This window comes from Brachyistius frenatus, unplaced genomic scaffold (genome assembly GCF_029030835.1).
Source record: "Brachyistius frenatus isolate BFR_SWC_R1_liver_20210118 unplaced genomic scaffold, ASM2903083v1 Contig_36, whole genome shotgun sequence".
In the NCBI taxonomy this organism is placed as follows: domain Eukaryota; kingdom Metazoa; phylum Chordata; class Actinopteri; family Embiotocidae; genus Brachyistius; species Brachyistius frenatus.
The window spans coordinates 2,078,409-2,099,379 of NW_027210635.1; the positions used below are offsets into that span (position 1 = coordinate 2,078,409).

General features: G+C 44.1%; 2 protein-coding genes across 6 annotated transcripts; both read right to left on the reverse strand.

Annotated features, from left to right (window-relative positions):
* On the reverse strand, positions 1-1,670 carry nol12 (nucleolar protein 12). The gene is made up of 6 exons (XM_069701079.1): positions 1,505-1,670; positions 1,223-1,328; positions 1,101-1,149; positions 865-1,010; positions 713-789; positions 1-440 (listed from the first exon to the last, which is right to left on the reverse strand). The coding sequence occupies exons 1-6, from the start codon at positions 1,606-1,608 to the stop codon at positions 245-247; spliced, it is 678 nt and encodes a 225-aa protein (XP_069557180.1). The 5' UTR covers positions 1,609-1,670; the 3' UTR covers positions 1-244.
* Positions 1,671-3,042: 1,372 nt separating this feature from the next.
* srebf2 (sterol regulatory element binding transcription factor 2) lies at positions 3,043-20,081 on the reverse strand. Of its 5 annotated transcripts, none has more exons than XM_069701294.1 (20): positions 19,728-20,080; positions 12,659-13,041; positions 12,180-12,369; positions 11,833-11,987; positions 11,510-11,662; positions 11,150-11,431; positions 10,931-11,045; positions 10,691-10,842; positions 10,212-10,416; positions 9,870-10,045; positions 9,170-9,419; positions 8,886-9,055; positions 8,620-8,791; positions 8,285-8,402; positions 8,046-8,155; positions 7,463-7,595; positions 7,119-7,290; positions 6,322-6,498; positions 5,348-5,459; positions 3,043-5,187 (listed from the first exon to the last, which is right to left on the reverse strand). In XM_069701294.1, exons 1-20 carry the CDS (start codon positions 19,825-19,827, stop codon positions 4,973-4,975), a joined length of 3,540 nt encoding a protein of 1,179 aa, XP_069557395.1. In that variant the 5' UTR covers positions 19,828-20,080; the 3' UTR covers positions 3,043-4,972. The 5 variants fall into 5 exon arrangements, with proteins under 5 accessions (XP_069557395.1, XP_069557394.1, XP_069557393.1 ...); XM_069701293.1 differs by having other exon boundaries at positions 3,043-5,190; XM_069701292.1 differs by having other exon boundaries at positions 11,135-11,431.
* Positions 20,082-20,971: the final 890 nt, after the last annotated feature.

The following is a 20,971-nucleotide window of genomic DNA, read 5'->3' on the forward strand; positions in this document are numbered from 1 at the left end:
TTAGCAAACATGAACGTTTCCTTTAATCAAAACTGATGTAAAAGACATTACATTTTATTTACAGTTAAGAAACAACACAACAACAAAAAAAACAGCTGATGAGATTTTTTTTTTTTTTTTTTTAAGGAGGCAGCTGCTTTGGACAGTCCAACAGGAAGCAGACACTTGAGCATCTCTTATTTTACATCCTTCTCAGCATACACAACATCCTGGAGCGTAAACACACCGAAGTCCACGCGCTGTTTCAGTCCTGATGATACCGCTTGTTCCCGGTCCGTCGACGTCTCTGACACTTGCTGGTCTTCCCGGATTTGCGTTTACTCTCGGTGACACCGGGCCCCTTGTCTGTCGGGCGGCTTCGTCCTCCTCGGCCTTCCTGCTTCCCTTTCCTCTTCCGCTTGCTGGTGTAAGTGCTCAGCGCCGCCGTGAGGGAGCGGATCCTGCAGCGGGACAGACAAGACACCAAAATACAGATGGAGAAACACCAGGAGACGTCCGCTGTGCCACCGCCGTGATGTCGGGGGGGGCGCGTCCTAAATTTTGCGTCGCTCGGACTGCGATGCGCAATCGTTGTCCGACATCTTACGCCCAACCCCAACGCAGACACGCCCGAGCACAAGTTTCCAGATAACAAAGGGGTACCCGACATAAAGCCCCCAAAACTACCTCTGTCACAATCAGCAATCACCGTTACCGACGGTGACCGTCTTACTTTTTGTTGACGATGGGATTCCCAGCTTTCTTCGGCATCGAACTCGTTTCCTCTCGCTCCGCTTTGTCCTCGTTCTCCTTGAAATCAAGAGATATTCAGAGTTCACGTAGTTCACAACGCACGTTCAGATAAACGAAGGGTTCAAGGCTCACCTGGCTCGTTGCAGGTCCGAGCAGGTGAGCCCCAGTGAGGTCAAGGTCGCTGATGGTCGTCACGGTGACGGTGTGGTTGGGGTGATCGTAGTGCAAGGCCTCCCTCGTGCCGGTCACTGCCTCTTCCAGGTCATCTTCAGCTTCCTCTGAGACGGGATGAAAGCGAGACAAGGACGTGACACACCTGCGCGACAAGACTCCTGAACACGACCCGGGTGCCAAACCGTGCGACTCACCGAGAGCTTCCGTTCTCTCCTTCAGCATCTTGATGTACTCTTTGTGCCTCTGAAACAAACAAGATCACCTCAACAGCGTTTCTTAAACACGCACGTGTTTTACCCCGGGCTCGTTCACCTACTTCTTCTCTGACTCTGATCTGCTCTTCCTTGATTTTCTTTCGCAGCTCCGTCACTGCGGCTTTCCTCCTTTCCACCTTCCGCTTATGGAAACCGGTGAGATAGTCCCTGACGGGGAAACGAGGGCGCACACAGGATTAAAAAAGAAAAAAAAAAAGGAATCATACTTTATACTTAATTATGTGCATTTAAGCAGCGCGGTCCGCTGGTGGCTCACGCTGGGACGCTAGCTGACGGGTGGTTTATGTTAAAACGCTGTTTTCAGCGACGCTGGAGGAACTTACTCTCTGTCGTTGTCGTCAAACGTGATGATGCATTTGTTTTCTCTTTTCTTGGACCCCGACTTGAATTTCTTGGACGCGTTGTTGTGGTTTTTTGTGTTTTTCATGTTTGCACGTGAGTTCTTCTGGAGTTGGATACTTCCGGCTTCTCTTCTTCTTCTTCGTTTTTAATGGCGAATACCAAACAGGCTGAGCTTGACCGCCACCTACTGCTGAGTTATAGGCTGCTTATATTCTTGTTGTGGTTAGGTTAGGTAGTTACTTTATTAATCCCCGAGGGGAATTTTTTTCGCTACAGCATATTATTATATATATATATATATATATATAAATATAAAATATATAATGCACAGTATATACAGTACAGTATATATCTATATATATTATATACAAACAACCAAGAAACACAGTCAACAGTGTTATTGTTATGTGATGGATATATTGGTCCAGTAGCTTGGAGTCAGGTTAAGAAAGAATGTTTCACCAGAAGTTTTGAAGAAGATTGTTTTAAGATCTTTGTGTTTAATCCTTTTATGTTCCAACGGAGTCATTTAATAGCTCTCAGTTGTATATTTTGGGTAATTGAAATGCTCGGATGAATTTAGTTTGGTGGTGAACTAATCCAGCGAGTTTGAACTACTTTATATCCAGTTTTATATCCAGAGACTCCAGATAAATGTGAGACTGGGAGACAAAAGAAGGAAAAAAAATTCTTCTGGACTTTTTCCTCTCATCTTAGATTTTTAGTGAGATATCTGACCATTTGAACATTTATTAAAATGAAAACGTGAGAAGTTTAGAGGGAAAAAAAAAAAAATCCCTATTTGGTGTTAACAACTCAAACAACTGAAATGTGACCCCAACGACACACTGATTGTTGTAAGATGTCAGAAAACAAACAGGTTGGAAGGCACCTGTTTCATCTTTTTATTTCATCAATTGTGTCAAATTTCCATCGGAAAAGTAACTACAAGTTTTCACATAAATGTTGTGGAGTATAAAGTACAATAATTCCCTCTGAAACGTAGCCGAGTATAAAGTTCCATCAAATTGAAAAACGTATGTCGCTCAGAGGTACTTAAGTACAGTACTTGAGTAAATGTACTTAGTTCCTGTCCACCACTGTTTAAACTACCTGTTATGTGTCTTTAACATGAGGATCTCAGCTCACCTCGTCACATTCACAGAATGAATCTGAAATAGAATCATATTGGGTTACACGGTCTTATACTTCAGAACAATGTGATTTAATGACATCCTCTAATCTTCATGACTTCTGTGTTGTATTTTATATTTTCTCACTCCCTTTTCTGACTCTTTCTATGTATCCTGTGTCTCATTAAACCACACGGCCATATGTTTGAAAGAGAGAAACTGACACACCAGCTTTGTTATCAGATTTACACTGGCATTCACACCTGGCCAACACCCAGGTTAGAGTGAAACAATGAAATGTGATGCTCTCTTTTCACAGTTTCAGCACCTGCACTTACACTTCCCGTATTACACACTCTACACAAGTGACAATCATCCACGCCAAACACTGTCATGTGTCGTTTTATTAGAAAACATCAAAATGAACACAGAAATTCAGACAGGAAAACACATCGAGGGAAAAAGACAAAAAAAAAAATTAAGTAACATAATTATAATAAATGCATTTTGCAAATGGCTGTGAGCAATGCTTTTTCCTTTGCCTACTTATACCAGTCTGGAAAGCTACATCTAAACCGATACAAGTATTTTCAGTACTCCTCAGATTACATTTTGGGTTGACTTGGAAGACAGAGGACTGGCCTTTCCTATGAGTATGCTTCTGTGTTTGCTTGTATTTTAAAAACAGCAAAGAAATTACAATGTGTGCTAAAATAAAGAAAAGAAGAAGAAGAGTGGGCCTAAAATATCAACCCAATTGTTTTACTGAGGGATTTACTTATAAAATATAAAACATCTTCCTATGAAGAGATATTCCCCCTCTGACCGTCTTTGACCCTAGGCTGCTTTTACCGATACAAAACAATAACAAGGACATAACTGCAAAACGCCCCCCCCCTTTCCTCCCGAATGCATTTATATTATTACATAACCATTAAATAAGATAATCCGAGCACAAAAACAGGAATGACAGAAGTGCTGTGTCGTGTAAATCAGCAATTACAAATAAAAAGAAAACGGGACAGAAGATACGACTCCACCATTATTACAACATGATGAAACGTGATAAAATAATTGTTTACACAGCTTCAAGGCCATTTTGCTCGAGAGCTTTGCATCATACGAGGCCATCGCTTCCAGGAAACACTCTTCCTCGCCGATATCAACGTTTTCACTTAGATATACCTTAAAGTGATACGCCACTAATCTTCTTTCGAGTTTCATACACCTGGTGTCTTAGAGGCCTGAGGGGTGGCTTCTGTATAAATTGATGCTTTTTCCCCTCCATCAGTGACACCACCCTGCAGCGCTACAGCAGGTGAATGTTTGATAGTGAAATAGTTTTTGGTGAAGTATGACTTGAAGGTTGAGACAGTGAACCTTGCATCAGATCCCGACTCTTTGACAACCTATTCACAATCACCACGCAAGTTTAAATGCAATTATTTTTGTTTCTTTAATATGTATCGGATTGTGGCTGCTTCTCTTTGTTATTTCCCCAAATCCAACCACTTTCCCTACTTTCGGTTCAACAGTGAGGCCAAAGTGTTGCGATGCTGCATCCTATAAATAAAGTCAGCTAGACATCATTAGAGTGACACTGCACTGGATTGAAACATCACTTCAAATGGTCCCTTGACTCAGACTCAGGGTAAATGACGTGGTGGTTAAGTATCCAATTTTGCTTCACAGTACAATGCTGGCACTGTACAGTGTTTGAGGTAGATAAGAAGAGACACTACTCAGCACTGTACGGTTGAAAGCAAGCTAGTCGATCTGTCTGCATCCTCCAGCACAGCTCAGTCCGCCGCTGTCTCCAATATGCAGCCCTTAATTGCAGCTCGAATTAAATGAGGCATCACGCAGTTATTGTAGTACTCTGATTGTACAGCTTGGTATCCTACAGCTAATCAATGCAATGCCGCACTGCATTCATTTAGACTGCTAATAGGCGATGGTCCCTTTCTCCTTTGGGGCCTGTTATACCTGATTCTTCTTGTGTGTCAAAGTTTGAAAGGAAGCAGCTGGCCGGCGTAATACCGTTAATGACCAGAAGGTGGGGTGAATGTGCTGCGACAATGCAACGAAGCATGAAATGAGCAGATGTGCAGCTTTTGAATGTTTCAGCCGGGCTGTGGATACGCATGCTGCAGTTTGAAAACTCTCTTTACATTTCTTCCATTGTTGGTGGATGAGTAGCCTGGTCTATGTACGAAAGCAAATTACACAGCTCATTTTTTCTTTATGTATGTATGTGTGTGTGTGTGTGTGTGTGTGTGTGTGTGTGTGTGTGTGTGTGTGTGTGTGTGTGTGTGTTCAGGAAGCAGCGATGGTGGTGCCCCCACTGAGGCGTAGCAGGATTTGTTGACAGTCCTGCAGAGAGCGTCGGTCTCCCACCCGCTCCAGGGTGCGCTTGGCCTCGGCCAGCAGACGGGCTCGGTGGCCCGGCGGGGTTAGCAGAGGCATCGGCAGGTGGCGGCAGGCGAGCAGAATGGCGTGAGCTCTCTCCCTCTCACCCAGAACGCACTCACCTTCTGACAGCAGCAGAGGGGGCGGAGGGGCGGAGGTAATGAAGAAGAAACGTGCAGATCAGAGATGAGCTGATCCTAACAAAGCACTATAGCTACACTACCTGTATGTGGTTATGATTCTGAGGTCTGCACCTTTAATTAAAAGTGCAGTCTTGCTTACCGGCTGTGTAGGAGCTGTGTGTCCTGCGTCGGAGTTTGTGCTCCAGCAGCTGATGTGTCCTTGTGGGACTCGCTCCAGCCATCAGCCTCACTGTGGTCTCATGCAGAAACACCTGGAGTAAACAAAACACACACGAGCCACAGGGACGGTCATCGGCACGTATTTGCCTGCTTTGCTGCGCTAATCCGGGCCAAGTCCTCGGTTCGACTCGCAGCCTGCCGGACCTTTCCTACATGACATTCCTCTGCTCTCTTTCCACACATTTCCTGTTTATCTCCGCTGTCGTGATCTCATAAAGACAAACACAAATAATAATACTGATCCATCACGTCATTTAACTCCACATATATGACTGGGTTTATACTGTATAGTTAAAATATTCACTCATCGAGACTATTTTTCAGTAAGTGGTCTCTGAAAATAAACTGATGATACAGAAAAAAAATTGTTTTTTGGAGGCAAAACAAATGATGCTGAGTGTTAGAGACTCTGTGGCTGCAGTAATGACTCTGGTATGACGGATGATATGTTAAACTGCAGTGAGATTTCCGCAGCTGGTCGCAGTCATGTTGAATCATCAGCAACGAGATTAGCAGGCGATTCATGGGCTCACTGGGACTGCAGTGCAGTTCTGCTTCACATTTAAGTGACAGAAACAAATTGAGATCATTTCTTACTTTTAGCAGATGGTTTGTCACAGCTTTGCAAATGTGGACAGTTGATAGGTGAAAGCTGATTTAGGCCATCACTCCTGTAACTTGTGATGTGTTTTTTTTTTTTTAATTTAATAGGCTCAAAGACATCAAGAACAGGATTCATTTTGTCAGATTGCCAGATCAGGAAACAGCCGTTAAAATCAGAATCTGTGAAGCTGAATCTCTGGCACTCGTCAACATTTTAACATGTAACCTGCAGTGTTCTGTCTTCACTGATGGCAGCCATGGACGTTGCCATGGGCGTTGCCATGGGCGTACCTTGTGCTGTGCCTGTCTGTAGCACTGTGTGAGCTTTCTGAGTGCGCTGAGGTCCCTCTGGAAACCAGCCAACTGAGATCCAGGAGCCAGGCCAGGCTCTCCATTAGAGCTGCTTCCCCGCTGCCATAAACTGGTCCTCAAGGTCAGCAGAAGGTCACAGATCAGGAGCTCAACCCCCTTGCAAGAAAAAAAGAAAAAGACCTGTTGAGTATGTTTGCATATTGAGATGCGACTCAACTATGAGGCACCACAATCACAACCAACCCCAGCATCCACAGTGCACCTTATCCAGCACGCACGCCACATGCTTGTTGATACAAGTACAACTACTCCTGATCTTCAGTGCTCTTTGAGGTAAGTGGTGGGGTGTGTAGCGGGTGCGTGCGTGCAGATCGGGGAGGCCTCTGTACTGCACTGCAGACACATTGCACTCGGCTTCAGGATCATGCAATGCAACTACAATGCACCACAGCCACCTCCTGCCACCCACACTGCCCCGTGTCAGCCTGTCCTGACCCTAACAGGGCATGCCGTGTGTGTGTATGCGCGTGTGTGTGTGTGTGTGTGTGTGTGTGTGTGTGCGTGCGTGCTTGCGTGTGTGTGCGAGAGTATGGTTAAGCTTTTAAGACAGTGATTGGGTGATAATATGAGATGAAGCACGCTCTGTAAGGACAACTCTCTGATGTCTGTAAATACTGGATGTGTCCAAGATAGCAGATTTACTAACAAAGCACAAACCTACATCAGATCATAATGAGAATAGTTTGCGTGTTTTCAATGAAATCGTTCTGCTCTACCTTGTTCAGCCAGTTCCCAGACTGGGCGAGTGGAACGGAGATGCTGGAGCGCAGGTAGCTGCTGGCTCTGTCGCAGTGAGAAAGGCAGGCTACGGCTCCTTCTCCCTTCAGAGGGGACAGGCTCATCTGAACCGCCTTGCAGAGAAGCAGCACAGCTTTGGGCAGAGGGTGGCTGAAACAGAGAGAGAGAGAGAGAGGGGGACACTGAATAATTCATGTGTTGTTTTTAACCGTGTCTCTTTCCCCTTAAATTGATTATTGTATTTCACGACAATACTTTACTTTGTTTTTGATTTCACTCATCACATGTGGACACATATTGGGATATGCCTTCTAGCACTTACTCAAGAATGTGCAGAGCTCTCGGCATTCGCTCTGCTTCTGTCAAAAGTGACCTCACTGCGACATCATCGCCCTGCAGCCAATGCACAGCAGCCTTCAGGACCAGAGCCCACCAACGACTCACTGGGTCTCCCACTGGCCGGAAAGAGCAGGAGAACATGAAGTAGACTGTCATATGGACAAAGGAGCTCAAACACTTCTGTGTCTTTTGCAGCTTTTCTGCCGTGTCCAAAGCTCTGTGTGTGTGTGTGTGTGATGATATATAAGCTTTGTGTGAAGCATGGCTCAGTGACAACAAGCAGTGATAAAGACTGTAGTTAATTAAAAGTGCTTCAACAGATCGTCATTATATTCATATAAACTGTAAGTCATTTTATTACCATCAATCGATATCTGCGAATGTCACTGTATGTGTGATAATCCCACAAAAAATGAATCCGAAAAGCTAAAATGACTGTTAGTCATATTACTGTCGGAGCAAAGCAAATCCATTTGGGTTGACAGAAATAATTCAGATGGATATCTGGTTAATCTTCACATAAACATTGATAGTGATTCATCGGGCAGGGTTGTCTCTCCTCATACCTGGAATGGTGGTGTGATTGGGAGGAGTCGAGAAAGGAGGAGGAGAGGAGGCAGAGTCCTCCGTACAGCTGTTCAGCAACTGGAGGAACTCCAGTGCACTGGAAAACTCCCTGAGAGGGTAACGGAGCAGAACAATTCAATTAGAGGTTTATACATACAGAGCAAATCATTAGTTCACACCCAACTGTCGAAAGCCTGAGCTCCTTGGCATCGCTGCATCGCTGCTATCCCTGGCTCACCCAGAGTCGTTCTTGCGTTTTCCTTCTTCAGAGTCGCTCTGCGGCTGGATGAGGGTGTGAACAGCTCGCTCCAGAAGCTTCCTGCAGAAACAGCGGTGCAGCTGCGCAATGGGGTCAGCTGGAGGAACAGCAAGAGGAAAACACAGAGAAATGAGAGGTAAATCACAGCATACAAAACGTATTCTTAAATAACACGTCCGGTTTTAATAGCAGTTAAACAGCTGGTTCAATCAGGACTGCAAGGAACAGCAAGTAAAAGAGGAACGAAAGACAGAAATAACAAAAACAGTGGATGAAGACACAATTATGTGCAAACTCTCCAATTCCCGACATACCCGGATCTCTCGGAGAAGTGTACACCCCGTCACTGCTCTCTGACTTCACCGACCAGTCGCAGCTCAGGAAGAACTGCCTGCCCAGCGGAGTGAAGAGCCAGCGCAGGCAGTCTGGGATGGGCCTGGTCTCTGATTGGCTGGCCACGCTCTCTGCACAGCCCAACAGGTAACCCTGGAAGACAGACGCAGCAGAAAAGATGCTGATGATGGAAAGGTTGATGTTCAAAGTTTGACAACAGTGATGAAGGGACAGGCTAGAAACGTACAGGCAGGCAGGAGAGGTGGTGTCCCAGCACGGTGCGCAGGGCTGTTGCCGCGGTGACATAAATCTGGGCGAGCTGTGCGGAGGGCATCTTGCCTTGGGCGCTTTCGCTGAGGTTGACAGCGCTCAGAGACACAGACAAAGCCCACAGGCTGCTACGCTGAGGCAGCTTTCCTACAGAGAGGCAGCAGACATCGCATCACTATGTTTAAATCTTCTAAGGTATAAAGCTGATCTGCTGACATTCATGAAACATAGTTGTGGAGTCACTTCTTTCCCGACACTCACCTGTGAGCTGCAGCTGGCTCAGCCGGTGGTAAACCAGCGCTGCGTCCCTCGCACTCGTCCTCGCCTCGTCCCCCTCGTGCTTCCCTCCGACCTGGTGAACCAGCCAGCCCAGAGGAGTCGGACGGTGCAAGCAGTAGCGAATCACATTCCAGGAGAGCGAACAGACCAGGTCCAGACCAGTTGAGGGGAGAGCTCGGGTCAAGACGGACAAGCAAGTCTCTAAACTGGCCATGGCTGCTGTGTAGTCTCCCTGCAGGAGAGAGACAGGAGACAGAAAGCTGTTCAGCATTCACTCCAGACTGACAGGAAGAGAAAAGATAAGGAGGTCACGGCTCAGATATGAAGACGATAAGAATGAATGCTAAAAATAAAACCATACTGGAACAGGCGGGCTAAACTGAGACATCAAAACAGTGAGAATCAAAGCAAAGCTGTGTGAAGCTCTCTTCAAAAGGTGAAAAAAAACAACAACATTGAATTCTCCAAACACATTCTAAATGGGAGAAAAACAATTTAGTCTAACCAGAATTCAGGTCACATGAAATGTGAGTAGAGTGAACCTTTACTCTATATTTGGAAATGCTACCTCACTCTTTTTAAGATGTTCCCTCAGCGCAGGAGCGTCTCAACTGTTTTCCTGGTTTGTTTAAGATGTTTTAGAAACGTAGTCCTCCTGATCCCGGAGCTGATCCATACTCACTCTGTTGAGATTCAGGTCTGCTTGTTTGCGGTGCCTCCAGAAGGACACCGATTTCGGCGAGTGAAGGAGTGTGACGGGCTCCCACAGGTACAGCACCCTGACACAGCCCCACACTGCTCCCACGCCACTCAGCACCCACACCATCACCCATGGCAACAGGCACCGCAGCCAAGATGCTGGAGGATGAGAGCAAAATGAAACACAAGGCCAAGTCTTGGTGCACACAGACAAAGCCCACAGGCTCATTTCTGAATACTTCCAAATTGAGTCAACATATGTGTTCTAGATTATTTTCAGCTTGTGGCATGAGGTCTGGTAAACACTGGAGTCGGCACTGCTCACCAAAGTCCTGTGTGTGACTTGGAAACCAGACGAGTGTCCTAGATGGGCCGTGGCCTGCAGACATACCGGGGCCTCCTGAAGCCTCCGAGCCCAACAAGGAGGGCAGCGGGTTTAGAGACAGGCAGAAGAAAGTCAGGGCACAGAGAAGCAGCCGAGACCGATCCATCACTCCCACCGAGGATGGAGAATCGGGCTCACTCTTCACCTGACAGACAAGGAGAGCAGGTTCACCGTAATGAGTGACAATAGTTACAATGCAGGATTGTAGAATTGTAATTCACAGTCATGTTAATTATTCAACTTAAATCATAAACATTGTAACGCATGCTTCTGTAATACTCTTTTTAATGATGCTTGCATATTTATTATTCATTATTTATTCAAAGAGGAGACTGAGTCTGGTTCACTCTCCTCTCCTCTCCTCTCCTCTCCTCTCCTCTCCTCCTTCCTCTGAACCAGTCAATAATCTAGCATGTTACCTGATCGTGGTCCATTAAGGGGCTGCCCGGCTCTGAGTCCACACAGTAAGGAGAGAACTGGGGAGGGGAACCAGAACCAGAATCTGAAGCTGGAGGTGACATCATGACTATTTCCTGTTTGAGCTCCACATCCTCCGACAGCGTCACTGTTTCTGGGATAAAAAGAGAAAGTGTCATTGCAATCTCAAATTGATGTACACTATTCTCTGCATACAGCTTTGAGTGCTGTAAAACACTTACTGTTCTTCTGGTTGGCCATCTTAAGGGCCAGGTTCTCCTGTCGTAGTTTGTGGTTGACCTGTTGCAGGTACTTTATGTAGTCGATGGCCTTCCTCAGTACTCCTGACTTATGCATCTGAGAGGAAAAATGTTAAGGAGGACGTGATACCTGTGACATGTATTATAATTTATGACATTAAAACAATTGTAAAGTGTTATTATCACCTTGAAATCACGAACCTTCGCATCATTGCCCATGACCAGGTCTCTGAGCTCAACGATCTTGTCATTGATGGAGGACCGATATCTCTTCTCGATGATGTTGTGGGTAGTCCTCCTCTCGCCCTCCTTCACTACTCCTCCCGGCCCCACTCCTCCTAATATCAACTGGCTCTGCTCCATGGCCAGCCTGGCTCCGTTCGAGCAGTGGGAGGAGCCTGGCTGGAGCTGTTTGATTGGCATCTTGTCTCCTCCTCCCATCATAACGGGGACGGTGGTCAGGATGTTGCTGCTCATCAGCGTCTGGATGTAGTACGGTAGGTTAGTGTCAGAGTGAAGTATTAACTCTGTATTATTAAATCTTTTATCCATGCTGCATACCGGGACTTGTAGGGCTGTGCTCTGGATGGGTGTTGTCAGGGTGGTGATCCCTGTGGGGCTCTGCATGGTAGACAGCACCTGTGTCCCATCTGATTTGAGCGTTGTGAGAACCAACGAGTCTGTCTTCAGAATCTGAGGCTGCTGGACCAGAACCTGAAAGAAACACATCAAAAACATGAATTTAAGGCTTTTAAGAAATCGTTGTGTTATTAAGTCAGGTTGAATTATTAAACTAGCTATCAGCTAGTCATCGTGTCCATAGACTCATTGATACAAGCTGTCATTACTCATCCAAGCCTGATTACAACAATGAGATTACTTACCGGTAATTGTTGCATCTGCTGTTGCATAGTGTGGACTGTGGTGGGCGCTGTGGAGAGAGTCTGGATGGTTTGAGGGGTCAGAACACGCTGGTGCTGAATGGTCACTGGTTGGAGCTGTTGTGATGTCATGATGCTCTGCACCTGTGGCTGGAGGACTGCAGGAACGAGAGACAAAATGATGGATGATTTACATTCAAAACACACTGCAGGCTTGACGTAGACCCGGTACTATGGCTACAACATCAGATGATTTAAAAAACAAAACAAAACAGTGTATTGTACAGTTTGTATTCAGTCAAAAGTTGACCACTAAATGCAAACAGCCTCCTATCTTTATCTGTAGTCACCTTGGAAACCAGAAGTAGTGCTCTGATGGCAGATGACGGGGTTCTGGATGAAGCGGGACTGTCCGTTGGAGGTGATCATCACAGTCTGGGCCGCCTGGGTCTGGATGGGCATGGGCGTCTGGCTGTGGGTCTGAACCAGGGTGTGGACCGGGAAGCTCTGGGTCTGCATGGGGATCCCCTGGGTGTGCATCTGCATTCAAATAAAAGATAAACACAGTTTGATTTCAGCTCGCATTTCTCCCTCAGAGGTGACTGAAATTTTCGTCTTTGATGTTTTAAAGTCTGTTTTAGAAAATATAATATAATAGACGTTTTGTCAATATGAATGGCGGGATAACCACTCGTGCATCACTGCAGCTGTCACAGACCCCTTTTAGAGCCACAAAGCGACACAAAGCTAATAGAATAAGTAAAATATGCGTTATGACGCTTGTCAAACATGGCTCTTTTTTGTGACAGTACTGTCAGAAAGTTGATACCTGGATGGTGGGCTGGGCCGTCTGTTGGGGCTGAGGCTGGATGGGTTGGACCACCTGAGGCCTTGGCTGGAGGAGCGGAGGGCTGCGGGTCACCTGCACCGAGGAGGTGTTGGTGGTTGGGGAGGGCGTCTGCACGGGAGTGAGGGGAGGGGTGAGGGGCACAGACAGCGATGACAGTGTCTTGGAGGAAGCGAGGCCAACGTTGGAGCTCTGGTAGACAACGGCGGTTGGTGTCTTTGGAGTTTGGATAGTTTGCGGGGTTTGAATGGCCGGTCGTGGGGTAGAGGCGGCGCCAACACTCTGCAGAGAGCCGGCTGGGGTCATCTGGTCCTCGAACAGGTCCGGGAAGTCCCCCACCTGATTGCTGACAAACTGCAGCATCTCTGGGTAGGAGGTGAAACAAAAAGGACGTCACAAGTCTGGACAGCAAAAGAAGCTTTTTAATTGGCTCTGCCACTGATCCAATGATACAAGACATAAGAACAGACAATAAATACATCATATGCGGTACATCTCTGCAAGTCTCTGATTTTCAAATATTAAATACCAACATATGCAATGATGAAATATTAACTTTACTTTAAAATACAGCATCACTCATCAAGAGTACTGTGTCATGTGGTGACATACTGCAACATCAACCAACGAATGAAGATAGTGACTTGATTGCCTTCAAGGTCCGTCCTTGGCTACCAACCAATGCAACAATAATATACTGTATATAGGGCTTTGCCAAGTGTCCTTGTTTACACAGTGCAACGCTGTTTATTGCTAACAGATAAGACAAGAAGGTCTCTGTGAATTCCTCAGCCTGACCTTGAACTCACACATGTACACACAGGCACAGCTAATGTTGTGAATGAGTAAGCCGAAACCTTGAAACAGTGTGTGCTAATCGAACGGACGGCCCCAGAAGAAAATCGCAAAGTAAAAGAGGACTTAGGTGAACAACCAGGCAGCCCTGACATCATGGATGGATGCCACAATCTTGAAGATAAATGCCCATGTTTTTATGTGGATGTCCAATTAGTGTTGGCTGTAAATGTTGGATCAATAAATTCTTCAATAAATTCTCTGTGTGTCTAGGAAGCAGCAGAAAAATCTGTTGTTTTCTAGCACCAGCTCCATCATTTGATGTGTACAGAGGCGTAGATGTTGGCCCGGAGAACTGCAGGGTAATTGAGATGTGTGGCAGCCAGGGGGCGCTCTAGATGCTGCACAGAATAAAACCACATTTTCTTTGCCATTTGTTCCCAAACTATGAGTGCAGAAGATGTTACAGACAAAGACAGACACAGTGTTTTGGCTGACGCGGATATTCAAGCCAGAGAATAAGGGCCAAAAAAATGCAGCGGACAGAGGCCGAGCGGCGGCTGCATTAGCTGTGCGAGAGGATATGGCCCACTCGGACCATTCAGAAACTCAGCTGCCAGCAACTGGTGGTTCCTTTGCTCAAATTGGCCTCCAATGCCAATGGAAAACACATTTTTCTGCTACAATAAATTTCACAGAGGGCCGTTTTTGTTGGATGCTTTAGCCGACAACAGCCTGGAGTAAGCTGACAACTGAAACCAGCCGAGAAGACCAGCGAGTGACTATTTATGTCACCCAAGCAGCCGAGGGTGGTGATAGACAACAAAGGTTTTTCTCAACACAATGTGTGGTTTGTTTTTAACAGCTGTTACAGTAAATGATTAGTACGGTAGCTTCCAGATGAATAACAACCTTCTTTCCAGTCTTTTAGTCTCTGCAGATAAATTCGTCTGGCTGCAGATTGTCTTTGTCGAGTGGTACTTCAAGAGGAGAGGCTCGACAAACAGAAGGCTTTGGTGATCAGACGTCTGAAGCTCGCACGCACTTCATCCTGGTACATGCAGGTGCTGACAGCACGGCTCTGCTCGCAGGGAAACACACCATAGCACACACTGAAGAATTTATTGCTTCATTTGGCAACATTCACCATCAACACTGAGGTGACATTCACATAAGTTGTGGATTTTACCTTTAAACTCCATCTAATAGCGTTCAATAATAACTGAATCCTCACCTAAAGTACGGACGCAAGAATGACGTTACTTTTTACAGACGTGCTGCGTATGTTGGCCGTCAAGGTTCTGCAATACAACAACACACACTTTGTTGCCAGTTCATTCAGCCCATCTGGCTAAATCTGCAATAAAATCATCTTTTCATCTGGAGATGTTTCATTAAGAAATCATAAATAATGTTTTCCAGAGTTATTGGTTTAAATTCATGGTAATTTTGGAGGATGTTGTTTGCAGTTTAGGAGACGGGGGAGTTTTTGACATATGGTCCACCCTCACTGAGCCCAGCATTATCAAGCCTCTCCACGTGTCTCGAGTGACCACTTGTGACCGGATTTCACTTCCCTACTCTCAACAATTAGCAAATGAACACAGACAGAAACAGGAAGAGAGAGGAGTCAAATCAACAGGCATTCAACAAAATGAGACATCTTTTCTCACTGGTGCCATTTGAATGCACCGTCTGTAAAGAAATATATTATGTATTTCATGTTTCTACTGAATGTTCAAACACAATAGTTTGCAAATGACATGGTTCAGTAGCTCATCACATCAGGTCGGGCTCTGCGCTGCAGTGGATAAATGAACTGTGTGATGTGTGTTAGAAATCACAGACGAGATCAACTAAAACATCTGAAACAAGCATCACAGAGCAGCCTGCGTTTTAAATCCCTAAACAGCTGCTTTAATGTTGCGAGTTTGCAGGTAAATCTCTTGTTCCTTCTGTACACGTCAGCTGCACAGGAGATTTTTTTTCTGGTAACGAATATATAAAAGAAGAGCACCTGAGATCTTCAGGTGTAAGAACTGCTTGAGTGGAGATAAAAACAAAACAAACAAAAAAACACCCAAAACTAGCAAAGCTGCTGTAACGTGGAACATCGGCACCGAAAGCTGCATTCAATATTTCTACTGATTATTCAGAGGACGTCAGTTGAGTCGGTGGTCCTTCAGTGTGGTCATGGTTGCAACTGCATCACACACTGCTACAGAATTTGGTCCTGCGTGTCCCAGACCAGTGGTGGTCTGAGCGGATCAGATCTCAATGCGTCTTGGTTACGTTCACACTTGTAATTAGAGCTGATCATGTGTGATCGGATCTTCCAGGAAGGAAATATGAACAGTCTCACAGATATAAACGGGTTAATTATTACCTTTCCACGTTCGCTTTAATGATACGGAGTATAGTGTTTCAAAATTCACTCTCCTCCCCATAATAACCCCTAATCTAATGAAATACGTCATTATCACAGTATAAAACTACATACACTAAGATGAAATAATTTGGTTACATGTCTTGTCTACTTTAATTTCTTCACAGGTAAGAGAATAATCCAGTTTGCCAAAGAAGTAAAAAAGTCTGTGTTCACAATTACTGAGAAAAAAACATGAGTTTCATGATCCTGCAGGACTTTGAAACTAAAACACTTTTTACAGAAAGCCCATGTGGTTGCAGCTTCCCTGATTAAACTGTCACACGTTTGCCATATTTTTTACTGCAGGTTATAGCCACAAGACATTAAACTTTAAAACAAATGCAAAAAGGGTTGGCCTACAAGAATAAAGGCATGAAGCTGGAAAGCTGAGTTAGTAGAAAAATAAAACTCAAACATTTCAACACAGCATAGGCAACTTCCTGTCAGCTGGAGTGGTGACATCAAATGCAACAAGTCATCACAAAAAACACATTTTCATCTGCATATACAGTGTCTTTATTTTTCTGTTTTTACATAATTTCAAAGCTATAAAAATTGGCTTGGGTCCCAACATACTGACTGGCAGACCAAGACTGGCAAATCCTGGGGTGGTGGTTGGGACCGAACTGTGTATGTGGATCCTATGATGACTGACAGGTTAGCTGTACCGGAGGCACACAGACACGATATCATCTCTTAAATTACAAATCTGATACTCATAATGGCAAAAACTAGAACATTAAGGTTCAGTTTGCTAAAACGCAGAATTGCCAATTGGAGCTTCCATGTTCTGTCCGCAGCCTATAACAGCCAACCTGAGTCAGTGCTGAAAGGAGGCAGATTCCCCCTTTTGCTGTTGATAGATGAACGTAATTGTAAGAGCCGCTGATGATGACGGATGCTTTGTATCGCAAAATAGGTTCTGAAAAATCACACTATGCAGCTTCAGCGAGTGGGTTCATAGAAGAAGCATCGCAAGTAAAGAACTACCTGCCAGCTCGGGTCCTCTGCGCTGTGTGAGGACGCGAGAGTTTAACATTAAAACAATGTGTGGTGGACATTTACCAAACTTTATGGTGCTCATCTGTTTTGTTGGAAATACTATGATATGTTCCGTTACATATAAATGATTTATTCCATCATAATACTTGTTATGTCTCTTTTTCGGAAAGCCTGAACAAATCCTCAGAAAACCCCTTGTGAATATTCATCTTCTGTGTGTTCAGACTTCTAGAACTCAAAGCCAGTAGCAGCTACAGTGATTCTGGCTGTTGGGAATAAAATGTCAGAGTGTTACCTTTCGAAGGAGATTAAACTCGTGCATGTGCTACAACTGGTTCAAGACCAGCTTTCAATTTACCATAGGTATGCCTTGAATCAGCGTTTTTAAGGCAAATTTAGCAGGAACTTGAAGGCGTTAAGGAACAGACCAGAAGAGGGTAAGACATGATTTTAAATGAAAAAACGCCACGGCAGTATTGACTGGCCTTTCTGCTCAGGAGCTTTTCCCCAGCCTGTCCTTCACATGTCACTCATACATGCTCACTCCATGTAGGCTGACACAGTAGACAGACTTGTACACCTCCACAGGGGGCAGGTTGTTAGAGCCAGACAGGACAAAGCGGCTCGGAGCCCCCAGAGCTTCAGACAAGCGGACACAAAGGATAAATCCATCAAAGGGGGACGGTTTCCTAGGCCACTAAGAGCAAAGAAAATAGGTTATATAACCAGGGCCTCAGTTGCTATGCGAGTAATTGGGAGAGGAAGCATTTTCCAGATGAATATAGAATATATGAATATAGAGGCAACTGCTGATATGCCTTTAAACTTAAGGAAATGCATGTGGTTAGTCTTGAGCACAAAGGTTAAATATCTTTGGATCTTAACTTACGATATGAAACAGGCTGTGATGGCTTTGAATACATTCAGTGAACGCAACAACTCCAAATTCCTACCAAACTGTTGGGAAGATATTGCCTACAGATTTGATTTGGAGATGCTTTCCGAATAGGAAAACTGTAGTTATCCATCATCCGCAGGCTGAATGCAGATCGAGCATTAGTCAAGAGCGGACTGTCGGTGCCGCAGCTCGCCTGTGGATTCATCAGTCAAACTGTCGTTTCTCTTTCACACAATCTGTACATTCCTCTCTTTTGACACAATGATTAAGTGGGATTATATAACCGTGGTTAGTGGGGGGTGGGTGGGTTGCTGTCTGCTCATTCTGTCTCAGGGCCTCATTTAACAGAATTAACACCAGATTCAGAAATGCTGTCTGTAGCATTGTCAGAATTGGCCCCTATTGTTTTACATCGTCTTGTTAATAACACTTGTGTTGTATGTTGATGAGTAGATTATGTGAAATTAAGACTAATCAATTAGTACATCCCCTTAAAATTAAACTATTTTGACAATTGATTGATTGGTTTGAGTAAAAAAATTGTTAAGGGGGAAATACTAAAATTCTCAGATTCTCAGATTCCAGCCAATTAAATGTGACACACACACACACACACACACACACACACATATATATAAACTGTTAGTGCACTGTTGGTTGGGACAAAACAGGACATTTGAGGCTGCACTTCAGGCCTTAGGAAACACTGGTTGACATATTTAATAATTTACTGTCACAATTGGTTGAATCATGGAGAATATAATGGACACATGAATCCATAATAATAATAATTTAAAAAAAGTTTGTTAGTTGCAGCCCTAGTAAAAGTCCATCAACCACCATGGCCAGTCGACAAAAAGAAAGCTTAATGTCCTGAAACCAAATGTCATCCTACAGAGACCTACAGACACAGAGACACAGACACAGACACACAGATTTGTCAGTCCGGTCTGGTGACTTAGCATTCAGTAAAATTCCACCCTAATGGAAATCTGGTGACTCTGCGCTGGCCCGGGTTACACCAAAAGCCCCGTCCTTTCACTGCATGCCAAAGGGTGAAGCTTGTTTTGATAACAGGGAGTCTGGTTCAGGGATGCTGTTTGTTCACTGTGGTACCAGCCTGCAGAGTGCACAACTGGAGCTGCTCCCACAAATATTTCTCGAATTAGTTCTATGGAACAAGCTTGGAAAAGATGCATCTTTTAGAAAACAAAAATTAAAATGGATATAAAAAAAAAAATCAACAGCGCTGTTTCTAAACGTTCATTTTATGGCTCTGAGCACACAGTAATAACACAGTTATGCTGGGTGAGTAAGTTACACTGGTGTTTCCCCTCATATGCAGCTTCCTGGTGAATGACACCTCTCACTGACACCCACCTCTGCCTCATGGAAAAAAAAAAAAAAAAAGAGACACCGCAAACAACTGTGACTTTTTTTTTTTTTTAACTTTTACATTGGAGGCTGACTCACGCAGGACTAATAATACCTACAGATGCAATAATAAAAGCTTAGAATATCACTGTGTAAATAATGGAGTTGAAAAGGCTATATGAACACACAGCTTCTCAAATGTATAACCTGCAAATAGAGAGTTGATGTCCTGATTGGCAAAGCACACATTTAGTGGAGAGAGAGAGAAAAAAATAAAAAAAATAAAATCTAAATATGTATTTTTCTATTACATATTTAAATAAACCTAAAATAAATCTTCTTTTTTTTAAATGTCGTTTAAATACCGGGAGCTGTAAGGACTATTAAATACTGTTTACTTTGAAAACTAAACTTTGTGTGTTGTGCATAAATCACAGACAAAGCTGCTGCTCAGCAGGACCAGCATCAGTTATCAGACTTAAAACGGAAACAGACCGACACGGAAGAAACAACATCCGTCACCACTGTTTAAACCATTGACACTTTCTTCTCACCGTCAATGTCCCCCAAGGTGAATTCGTCCCCTAATTCCGCTAACGTCGGGTCCATGGTGTCCATGGTGGAGATGTAGTCTCCGGTGTCCATCCTGTCCATCAGCGGCTCCCCTCCCCAGCTGTCACCGGAGGGTCGCGGGACCAAACAAACAAGATCCGCAGGGTCTTCCCGGGGGAGGGGGAGGAGGGCGGGGGCGTCGAAACACCTACAAACCACCCTTAACCTGAACCCGAAAACTGCCCTTGTCCAGAAACGACCGTAAAACAAGAGTAAAGCCTCGAGAGAGGCAGACTTCTACCTCGATAAACTCATTCACACCGATTTATGTGTGAGGCGACGCCATTTTGCCCGACGCTCATTACGTCATTCACAAACAGACTCTGTGGTTCACGGTGCGATCCGATTGGCTCAGAGGGAGCTGTCCTTGTCATGAGACCAGTCACCGTCGTCCAATGGCAGCGTCGTATTTACTGTGGTCTGATAGTACGTCAACCATCAGAAGCTTCTGTGTCATTTGAATAAACCGCGCCCCCTATCTTCATGAGAAGAAGACGACCTCATCAGATAAATTTAGTCTTGGAAACAATGCTGACAACAAATAAACAAAAATAAAGTGACTTTATACAAAGATGCATTTGACAAACAAAAAGGAGAGCGCACACTGTTATATTTTAAAGATGTATACTGACTTTTACTTATGTTATTGTTCTTTATATTTATACTTTATTTTTAATATTTAATTTGTTTACTTTTTCAGAAACATTTGATTTATATTTACCGTTTTTTTTTTTAAACATTGGACTCTTGATTTACAGCTGAATATCTGTGTTCATAATGTTCAATTAAAAATATATATATATATATTTGGAAACATGGTCATTTGCAATATATATGTAATTTAATGCACTTGTAATACCACTTACACTGTGATACGCATGTTGCTCTTGCAGCTGAAAAAAAAAATGCAATGTTCAAAATCAAAATTCAATTAATACAATTAAATTAGAATTCATTCTGTCCAGATAGATCAACAATATTCACCAGCAGTAATTCGGGTACTTTTTGAAAAAGTATCAAAATTCTGCAAAAATACATAATAAAAAGTCATGCATTCAAAGTTATACTTATGAAGTAAATAAGTTAACTGAGTGAAGTAAATAGTTTTTATCAATGCAGACAAAAACAAAAGAAATGCAGATACAAGTGTGTGTTTAACTACAGCTACCACTGAATTACTGAATTT